The sequence below is a fragment of the Myotis davidii genome, unplaced genomic scaffold (assembly GCF_000327345.1).
Source record: "Myotis davidii unplaced genomic scaffold, ASM32734v1 scaffold556, whole genome shotgun sequence".
Lineage (NCBI taxonomy): Eukaryota > Metazoa > Chordata > Mammalia > Chiroptera > Vespertilionidae > Myotis > Myotis davidii.
Window position 1 is genome coordinate 2,481,798 of NW_006287671.1, and position 10,686 is coordinate 2,492,483.

The 10,686-nt window shown below is 45.9% G+C and overlaps 1 protein-coding gene across 1 annotated transcript in view; it reads left to right on the forward strand.

Moving 5' to 3' along the window:
- DAPK1 (death-associated protein kinase 1) overlaps nucleotides 1–10,686 on the forward strand; it is a 172,729-nt gene that overhangs the window by 123,345 nt on the left and 38,698 nt on the right. Inside the window, exons 10-17 of the mRNA XM_006759499.2 lie at nucleotides 537–626; nucleotides 1,133–1,225; nucleotides 2,502–2,621; nucleotides 3,332–3,430; nucleotides 4,269–4,367; nucleotides 5,654–5,752; nucleotides 6,665–6,862; nucleotides 8,156–8,353. Of these exons, the coding sequence (XP_006759562.1) occupies nucleotides 537–626; nucleotides 1,133–1,225; nucleotides 2,502–2,621; nucleotides 3,332–3,430; nucleotides 4,269–4,367; nucleotides 5,654–5,752; nucleotides 6,665–6,862; nucleotides 8,156–8,353 (996 nt within the window). The remainder of the gene's footprint in view (nucleotides 1–536; nucleotides 627–1,132; nucleotides 1,226–2,501; nucleotides 2,622–3,331; nucleotides 3,431–4,268; nucleotides 4,368–5,653; nucleotides 5,753–6,664; nucleotides 6,863–8,155; nucleotides 8,354–10,686) is intronic.

The following is a 10,686-nucleotide window of genomic DNA, read 5'->3' on the forward strand; positions in this document are numbered from 1 at the left end:
CATCCATCTGCCCACTCCCAGACTTTTTTATGAAAAGTTGTAATTCAGCTTGGCCCAAGCTCAACTTTGCAACTTTTCCCCAGCATCCGTATATATCATCCAATATATTATTGATTTCAGAGAAGAAGGGAGGGGGGAGAGAGAGACAGAAACATCAATGACGAGAGAGAATCATTGATCCGCTGCCTCCTGCATGCCCCGCACTGGGGATCGAGGCCACAACCTAGGCATATGCCCTCGACCAGAATTGAAACTGGGACCCTACAGTCCACAGGCCCGATGCTCTATCCACTGAGCAAAACCAGCTAGGGCCCCAACATCCAGTCTTTATAGATTGTAGCAAGTCCTTAGCCACAAGCGTTAGCCTCTGCCGACTAGGTTCCTAGATCCTGCATTTTATTTGAATATGTTTTGTTATTCTAGCAAGGTAAATGTGTAAGCAAGTATTCCAAATAATGAGAGGTTTCAAAAAATTGTCATGTAACACATTTCTGTAATTTGAAAGCTGTAAATATTTTCTCGGACTTTCATTTTAGCCTAAAGATACCCAACAAGCACTTAGTAGAAAAGCATCAGCAGTAAACATGGAGAAATTCAAGAAGTTCGCAGCCCGGAAAAAATGGAAAGTAAGATTATTTGACATGGAGGGATTTGCTGATTCTATTTCTTGTGCATTTCCAACAATTGTATGAGTTGATAGTCACATTGTCTACCATTACCAGCTTGCCTGGGACCATGGACACAGGGCAAGACCCTTACATACTATGCATCTCTTGGGGGGACGTGCAAGGGTTTTGCTAGGGTAAGGGCTAATTCCTCAAAAAATCAAGAACAACATATTGAGAGGAAAAGGGATGTAGGGCATCCAGTTCTGTAGTTTAATAATGAAATGGAGAAGGAGACTTTCTCTCTATCCTATTGTCTTGATGCGTAAGACCTATAGAATTATTCTTTAAGCAAATACAATCCAACCTACGCGTGGGATGCCTGCCCCCGAGAATGCATGTTATCAGCAGTGAATGCCATCTCAGAGACTGTCACTTGCACTGATTTGAGTATTGTTGCAAGCTCTCTCTCCTCCTCCCCCCCTGCCTTTACTTATCCTCTTTTTTTTCTTTTTTCTTTTTTTAAGCAATCAGTTCGCTTGATATCACTGTGCCAAAGATTATCCAGGTCGTTCTTGTCCAGAAGTAACATGAGTGTTGCCAGAAGTGATGATACTCTGGTAAGCAAACTTGTTTGCCTTGGTGAGGTTCTTTCTTAGCACTACGTATAGAAATGTTTCCGGAACCCTCTACCAGCATATCTAGGTTGTTTGATTTGTTCGACAACTCAGAAAACCTGAAATCATGTAAATGTCAGACTTACCATTCCTCGTCTCAGGTTAGGGAGTTGGGATGGCTGATATATGTACTCTGTTACTTCTTCGTCCTTTTTTCTGTATTTTGATTGGCACTATACCTACTTCCACCCATTACCTCTAACACTGCCACCCACCTCCTCCCACACTAACAGTTTGATAAAAGAGACGCTGGTCAGTAGAAGAGGGAAGAGCTCATTTTAATTTTTATTAACTGAAATGGGAGCCTTCTATTGCCACTGACCTGGGAGACTCTTGGGTTGTAGTAGTACAAAAGGGCCAGATAATCCTCCCCCTGAACACACACTCACACTCCCCACAAAATCAGGGGAAAAGCAGTAGGGCTTGCTGGTGTAGTTTGTGGTAGACCAGAAGGCTAAACCCACTTGCTTTGTTAGCATTGTACCGACTGTCCAAAGCCCTTGAGAACAACTCCATAATTTTTTCCCTTTAATCCAAACTGAAACCTAATCACAGATTGACTCTTCAGATATGACTAGACATATTTGAATTCAACAAGACTTTGCTCTGACAGTCAGACAACAGGGCTTTGTTAACCCTGGAGGTAAAGGGAACTCCAGGAAAGGCAGAAAGGGTGATTCTGTGGGAACCAGGCCACTCCTGTAACTGAATAGTCGGCGTTTCCTGAGTGGAATCTGGGGATTCCAAGGGCAGGATCACACATCAGCACACACCAGCTCTTTCATTCTCGCCGCCCCCCACCCCGCCCACCCCGCAAAGTTAGTACTAGTTTCCCTGAGGCTCAAGCTGTAGCCTTGTAGTGTGAAAAGAGATTGTATATGTTAAAAAGAAAAAAGAAGTGGGAGAAAAGCAAGGTAGAAGAAGGGAGAGGAAGGAGGCGGAGGGCTGGATTTGGGAATAGTGGGTCCAAAGAAAAGATAAAACTATTAATATAAGATAATGAGAATGATTGAATATTATACATTAAAATCATCCTGAATAATCGGTTGGGAGAAATGACATTTATTGCAAGAAAAGTTTAAGGTAGAAGAGGAGCCCAGGCCGTGTAGGAACTCCCGGTGGGAAGACTTCTTCCTCCCAGACCTTGGGTTCTCATTCATCCCAATATCCTGCGAATCCCAGGACATGTTAGAGCACGCTCTTTGTTGTCTCTCTCAAGGATGAGGAAGACTCCTTTGTGATGAAAGCCATCATCCATGCCATCAACGATGACAATGTCCCAGGCCTGCAGCACCTCCTGGGCTCATTGTCCAACTATGATGTTAACCAACCCAACAAGGTCTGATCCTGTTCTATCAGGGATAGTGGTGCCGGTGGGAGGGAGCTGGGGGAGGGTATGGGACTATGCACCTCCAAGTCCCAGGGGGAGACCCTGTCTGCTTCCTCATTCTCCCTTCTAGTTGCAGGCTCCATACTGTGGAAAAGCTCACTTCTGTGTGGAGAGTGAAATGACTTAGACATAAGGTCTTTTTGCATTCAGTGCCTTTCTTCATGCAGGGCCATTCCACATGCACCAATTACACCTCTAACCATGAAAATTTATTTTTAAAAAATATTTTTATTGATTTCAGAGAAGGGAGAGAGAAAGAGAGAGAGAGAATCATCAATGATAAGAGAGAATCATTGATTGGCTGCCTCCTGCACGCCCCCTACTGGGAATCGAGCTTGCAAGCCGGGCATGTGCCCTTGATCAGAATCAAACCCAGGACCCTTCAGTTCTCAGACCAACGCTCTATCCACTGAGCCAAACCAGCTAGGGCTAACCATGAAAATTTAAAGGACTCATCCCACAAATGAAAATGTTACCTTTTGATTGTGAAACCAAAAGAGGAAGCATGCTGTGTTCTGACTGTCCTCCGTTCCTGTTATGTAGCAGTCCTCATGCACCTGTTGAGACAGGAAGGTGTGTGGGATAGCAATGATAATTCGGGCATTTTTTTCCTACCAAACCTGAAAAATGGTTTTGTTTTGTTGTCTTGCCTATTCCAGCATGGGACGCCTCCGTTACTTATTGCTGCTGGCTGTGGGAACATTCAAATGCTACAGTTGCTTATTAAAAGAGGCTCAAGAATCGATGTCCAGGATAAGGTATCATTCTGTCTTATTGCAAATAAATTAATTTTTTTAAGTATTCCCAAATGCCTCTGATCTTAGAGGTAACAGAAAATAACATGTATCTCTACTTCAGTTTCCTACAAGGGAAGCTAAATTGCTGAAGTAGCCTGGTCCAAGCTAACAGGTGTTGTAAAGCAAGAGGAAAACGTTGATCTTTCCCTGGGCTCTGTGTTTGGGTATCAGCCATTCCTTGTTCACTACCCTAGACGTTTCTCCTCACTGATCACTTACGAAACAGTGTTATTTTAAGATGTCACAGTTGGGAAAGTTTTCATTGTCTAATTCGTCTCACCTGAAATGCATTTGCCCACTGGTTTATTAGGGCCACAGGGAAGGATGATATGCTTTGAGGTGTAAATCGCATTGGAAGTGTAGGCACATTGATTAACAGCTAATAGTCATTGTAATGGATCTGTCCTCCGCTTCTAAAGACTTTCAGCAGAGCTGTAAAAGGACTAGATCTGGCCCTTGACAATATAGGGACTTCCAACCAGAGGTTCAAGTGAAGGTTTTAAGAAAAGAGAAACACCTTTTTATTTTGATGTAATTCTAGAGTTGCCAAAAAAAATCTGCAAAGATAATACACAGAGCTCCCTTATCCCCGCCCCCCAGCTCCCCGGAATGTTAGCATTTCACATGATCTCGATCCCTATGCAAAAATAAATGAAATGGGGTGGGGGAGGTTGTTCCCCATGGAAGGTGCTTCTGTGGAGTTTGCCGCCACGGAGGAAGGCGAGTAGAGTGTGTCTGAGTGACGTGCATTCAGATCCCTCAGCTCTGGAAGTGTGACTGCACGCTGGTTTCTGCACAGGGTGGATCCAATGCCATCTACTGGGCCTCTCGGCACGGCCACGTGGACACCTTGAAATTTCTCCATGAGAACAAATGCCCTTTGGATGTTAAAGACAAGGTAAGGCCGCTTTTCTTAGGGACGGGGGAAGTACCAAACGGCTGCATTTGAGCCTCGTCTTGTCACGCACATCAGGAGCCAAAGAATAAGGATTCGGGACCCAAATCTTCCTACAGAGAATTTAATCTAGAAATTTGTTTTTGTGGCTTGGTCTAATGTTAAAACCTGCTTTTAGCTGAAATCTGCCAGACAGTTGCCATGATACGCAAGCCGTGAATTAATTTGCATGAGTTACATGAAAACCCTAAGTTCTAATAGAAGGACAACCAGAAAGAGACCCGAGTCCTGAACCTCACGTTGGCTCACCATGTGCGTGTCTCTTGACCACACTCTTCATCTCTGAAGTGGCTGACAGTGCTGACCTTACAGTCACTGGCACTAGGAGGATTCATGAGACAATGCATGTAAAGTAAGGCTTTGGGGGGGTCAGAGGTTATAAAATTATTGACTTAGGAAGATACCTTCCTTTCACATACTCGGGTTTCATTCAGTCCATCCCACAGTCCTGCACCTGCACCAAGGATTCCTACCTTCTCACCCAGGATGGGTCCTACTGTGCATCCCATCTCTGCTTCTAACACTTGCCGCGTAAGGTGTCGCATTTGGTCAGAGCTGCCACACACAGTCATATGGATTGTGCCCTGCACCAATCTAAGAACAACATTCACATCATAGACAAGTGTATTTATCATGGCCTTTTTCTGTCAGGTGGCAATAAGGTATCTCGTTTTGCTTTGTTTTAATTAATTTATTCTGATGGGTTTTTTGGCAGCTCTACGTAAAATACCTTAAGGAAGTTGCTTCTATTACTAATTCACTGAAAGCTAATAGTGATGTTTTAAAATCTCTGAGAGTATAAGAAATGAGATTCTAAACATGGACGATGAAATCAGAAACATGTTAGTTAACAAAACTGTCCATTTACATATCTGCTGGGTGATGAACCTAATATTAAAGAAAGGAGTTTTGTGTTTAAAGAAATCACATAGCTGGAAGCAGCAGTAGATACCTGTGAGAACAGCCGTCATAGCCCAGGGAAAGCCGTCTCACCTGGGGTTGTATGACAAACAGGGTGAGCCCGGTATATGGGTTTAACACCAGCTCCGTGATGGGCACGCCACCCGCAGGGTCCCTGGCCCAGGCACTATCTGGACAGAGGGAGGTGGGCATTCCCCGAAGGAAGGAAGTGGAGCCAGGTGTGTGTGGCCGGGGCCCCAGTCCTATGCCTTCCAGTCCCCACAGCCTGCTCCCGGGGCGCTCTGAATCTCTGGCCGTTTCTTTTGCAGTCTGGAGAGACAGCCCTGCACGTGGCGGCTCGCTACGGCCACGCCGACGTGGTTCAGTTACTGTGCAGCTTTGGCTCCAATCCCAATTTCCAGGACAAGGTGGGTCATGGTCGCTGGTGTCCTCCCTTCCTTCTGCTCTCTGCACGGATGTACAGGCAGACAATGACATGGCCCAGTCCTCCCAGTTTTATCCAAGTTTCTGCTTTGATTCCAGAGGGCGGGGCCTCAAACAGAAACACCACCTAACAGCCATCTATTTAATCCTCTGGACAGCCCTATGAGTTGTTATTACTGTTACTGTCATTCTCATTTTACAGAAGAGGAAACGGAGGCAGGGAGAGGTTCAGTATCTTGCCCCGGCTCACACAGCTCATAAGGGGAGAGCTAGGGTTTGGGATTCGAAACCACAGGGTCTGGTTCCAACGTCCCTGTCAGTACCCACTAACTCCAATGGCCTTGCGTAGGCAGACATAGGTGTCTAATGATGCTGACCGTGAATATATACAGCCTTCCAACCCACGGCCAGCCCTCTCTTTGACTATTACAACATGCTTACCTCCGTTACTTTTATTTGCCTCAGCAATAATATGTTTATGTGACTCATCTTTGTCAAATGCATGGCAGACATGGTGAGGCATCAGATTGCTATGAGAATTCTTGTCCAAAGAAGTGCTCTCTAACCTCAGATGAAGTAAACGAAGCACTTTTGTAAGAAAGATGCTAAAATTCCACCTGCACTGGGGCTCGATTGTCCAAAAGAGCTGAGCTGTCGGTTCCAGTGGGTTCCTTCGTCGTTCAGATGCTGACAATGCCACATGCATCCAACGCACAAGCGTTGAGGAGACAAAACTAACGAAGGAGAGGCCTGTGTCTATTAATTTCAGACTCACGTTTCACTCCAGTAGCTGTCAGCTCACTCTCTCCATTGCCTTGACTTTGCTGCCGGGCTCAGCGGGGCCTCTCGCCTGGCCTGCGCTTCCTCTCATGTTATTGCACTTGTCGCCTCGGCAGGAAGAAGAAACCCCTCTGCACTGTGCTGCCTGGCACGGCTACTACTCTGTGGCCAGAGCCCTGTGTGAAGCCGGCTGCAACGTGAACATTAAGAACCGGGAAGGAGAGACGCCCCTCCTGACGGCCTCCGCCAGGGGCTACCACGACATTGTGGAGTGTCTGGCCGAACACGGAGGCGACCTGAATGCCCCTGACAAGGTGCGTTGCGGGTGAATGCATCACACTCGCCGAGAAGTGATCTGGGGGTCTGGAGGGACCACAAGCCTTCTGCAGTGAGTTTACCCAAGAGGAACTTGAATGCAGCAAATTGTCATTATCCTTTCTCTTCTCTGTTTCAAAGATTCCGTGAACTTTTCTAGATTCTTTTTAATAATTAATATTCACTTGTGGCATGGAGCAAAATTTATGAATTGGTCAGATGCCTTGGGTCTCTTTTATTTTAGCCTTTTCAGCTGGGAGCGGGTACAGTGCTGATCGCTGAGCCCAAGACAATCCTCATTTAGGGCTAAAATTGGCAGTGCACTATTAATTGGTAGATAAACAAAGAAATAGGTGGCTTATTGATTTCTATCACCTGCTATTTTGTAGAAACTCGGTCTAGACCAGGTGTCGATTTTTAATTAAGCAAATTCAACGTGATCTGTTTTTATTGTGAGCTTGTACTTAAAATGAGGCCGAGATCTTGCCATATATAGTTAGACTTGGACACTGTGGTTAATTTAGTAACAGCCATTTGTTATTTTCTTGGTACAGAGAAAAGGTTCTCAATAGGGGGCGACCTTGCCCCCAGGGGACATTTGGCAATGACTGGAGACATTTATTGGTTGTCTCGGGCGTTACTGCTGGCGTCTAGTAGGTAAAGACTGGTGGTGCCTCTTATATCCTCCGACTCACAGGATAGGACCAAAATGTCAGTCTGTGTGCTGAGATTAAGAAATGTTTCTAAAACCCTCTACCAGCTCCTGAACTCAATACCTCTGCTCACCAGGGATTCTGTAAAAGGTCCAAGGGCTCCTCAGGCTGGTCTTTGGTGGCACGCAGAGAGTAAGCATGTCATCTTTGCTTTTCATACATGTGACAGCCCTGGAGCAAATCCCTTCGCATCACTTTCACAGCTTCTCCTGGTGTAAAGATTGCTGAGCAAATGTTCTTAAAGGTATCTTTTGACGACCTGAGAAAACAGGCCATTGGCGTGCCTGGTACTTAAGTCCTGTACAGGCACAGACAAAAAGCAGCGTCCAGCCTGTCCACCCGATTGCACCAGCCCAGCCTAGGTTCACCGCACCGATGGTCCGCAGCGTCTGATTATTCAGAGTGGGATGTATGGAGCCTCTCCCCCGCCCCCCAGGAATACATGTGTGGTCTCTGATCCTCCTTCAGCCTTTGCAGTAGGGAGCCTTTGCCAGTTAAACCCAGCCCGGTGGCGGCCGGAAGGGGAGGCCAGGCCCGCGTGCCCAGGGGAAGTGCTCATGGCCCTGGCGTCTGTTGCAGGATGGACACATCGCTCTTCATCTCGCTGTGAGGCGGTGTCAGATGGAGGTCATCCAGACTCTGCTCAGCCAGGGAAGCTTCGTCAATTTCCAAGACAGGCACGGCAACACGCCCCTCCACGTGGCCTGCAAGGACGGCAACGTGCCCATTGTGGTGGCCCTCTGCGAGGCCAGCTGCGATCTGGACATCTCCAACAAGGTAAGGCCGGAGAGAGCGACCCCGGGAGGGCCCCCTGACCTGCTTCCGGGTGTTGTCCAGATTCTCTTTGCATCTCTTCATTGTTCAGTCGGTATTCCTCCTGTGGACCTTATCTTTTTCTTTTCTTTTTTTTTTTTTGGTTAATATTCACCTGAGGATATTTTCCGTTGATTTTTAGAGAGAGTAGAAGGGAGGGGGAGAGACAGAGAGAGAGAAACATCCACGTGAAAGACACACATCGATTGGTTGCCTCCCACAAGCACCCCAAATAGGGTCGGGGATCGAGTCTGCAACCAAGGTACTGCCCTTGACCAGAATCGAACCCAGAACCCTTCAGTACTCGTGCCAAAGCTCTATCCCCTGAGCCAAACTGGCTAGGGCCATGTTCTTTTTCTTTTCTTTTTTTAAATACATTTTTATTGATTTCAAAGAGGAAGGGAGAGGGAGATGGAAACATCAGTGATGAGAGAGAATCACTGATCAGCTGGCTCCTGCACACCCCTCACTGGGGATCAAGCCTGCAACCCAGGCATGTGCCCTGACCGGAATCGAACCTGGGACTCCTCTATCCACTGAGGATGCTCTATCCACTGAGCCAAACAGGCTAGGACGGTTCATGTTCTTGTTCATGAGGCTCTCCACTTTCAGTCATAGCTTACATACGACTTTTGAATAGTTTTGTAGAGTAACAGAAATTATTGCATTAATAAGTACTTCCTGCCTAACCTGGTTACTCCATATGGGCATTGAGAGACAGACACAGAAACCATCCACTTGTAGAGGAATCCGAGAACATGGTACAAAATTGGGGTGTCTTTCTGGAGCTCTGAGTCTTCAGGAAAACACCTCCTGAGTTCTGATTTGATTGGCATTTCCAGGACCAGATTTCTCCCCTTAGCTTACCCCCACGGAGAGTTTTATGGTCAGAAGTTCATTACACCTTTTTCTTGGTGCTAAATAAATTTTTAAGACCAAAAGGATGCTATTATTTGGTGAATAAAAAAGAAATGCAGCCCTAACCGGTTGGCTCAGTGGATAGAGCGTCGGCCTGTGGACTGAAGGGTCCCAGGTTCGATTCCGGTCAAGGGCATGTACCTTGGTTGCGGGCACATCCCCGGTAGGAGGTGTGCAGGAGGCAGCTGATCGATGTTTCTCTCTCATTGATGGCTCTAGCTCTCTATCCTTCTCCCTCCCTCTCCCTTCCTCTCTGTAAAAAATCAATAAAATATATTTTTTTTAAAAGAAAAGAAATGCAAATAATTTCAGGTTCCTAGGTGGGTTTTTTAAATGCTATTATGTTGACTTTTAGAAGTTAGCTAACACTTCCCCTTCCCCTAAATGCCATCTAGATTTTCATCACCAAATCAGGTGGAACAGTTGACTATTCAGTTGGGTTTGACCCTGTGACTGTATGAGTAGCAAACACTATGCTGTGAAGATAATGTGAAAAACAAAGTCCAAGGGAAGCTATTTTGATTAATTGTGGGAAATGTTTTTCTTGTTGTTTGTGTTTTGTTTTGTTTTTTTGGTTAATCCTTACCCAAGGATATTTTTCCCATTGATTTTTAGAGAATGTGGAAGGGAGAGGAAGAGAGATACATCCGTGTGAGAGAAACACGTCCATCGGTTGTCTCGCCCACGTGCCCCAACCAGGGCTGGGGATCAGGCCTGCAACCAAGGACCCGAGACCCTTCCGTCCCTGAGCTGACGCTCTGGCCGCTGAGCCAAACCGGCTCGGGCAGGAAATGTTGTTTTAGAAATGGCAGGGATGCTGCCAGAAAAATTTTACTATGATTTGTTGGAGGTAAAAGAATTAAGATCTGAAACAGGCAGAAAATTATACTTCTACCAAAAAAAATTATTTCTGTTGCATATTATGTGATTAATTCTAGTGGAAGTTGAAATTGGTAATCTTCACATCCTAGAAATATGAAAAGGCATTAGCCATTAGCTGCTGGTTGCTTTCTGAGTGTATCCCGTTCTAATCTTGCCAAGTCAGTTATGTAAGTGGCTTAAGGGGAAAGCCAAATGTAATGTTAAGAAGCATCAAGACCTTGGCTTTCCTTCGAGGAGTCTTTAAATGAGTACAAAAGTGGCTTCAAGGAACATCGGGGCACTTATTTGAATACATTCAGACTTGGCCATTGTCTGCCGGCTGAGGTATACGAACACCATGTCTCACCAATAAGGGGGGACCGGGTATTCGCCTCATGCCTCAGTGCAAAATAGTGCGTTTATTAAGTATGCTCTATAAAATGCCCAGAAAGATCGTAGACTTTCATGATTAAAAGCAACTGGTTCAGCCCTGGCTGGTTTGGCTCAGTGGATAGAGC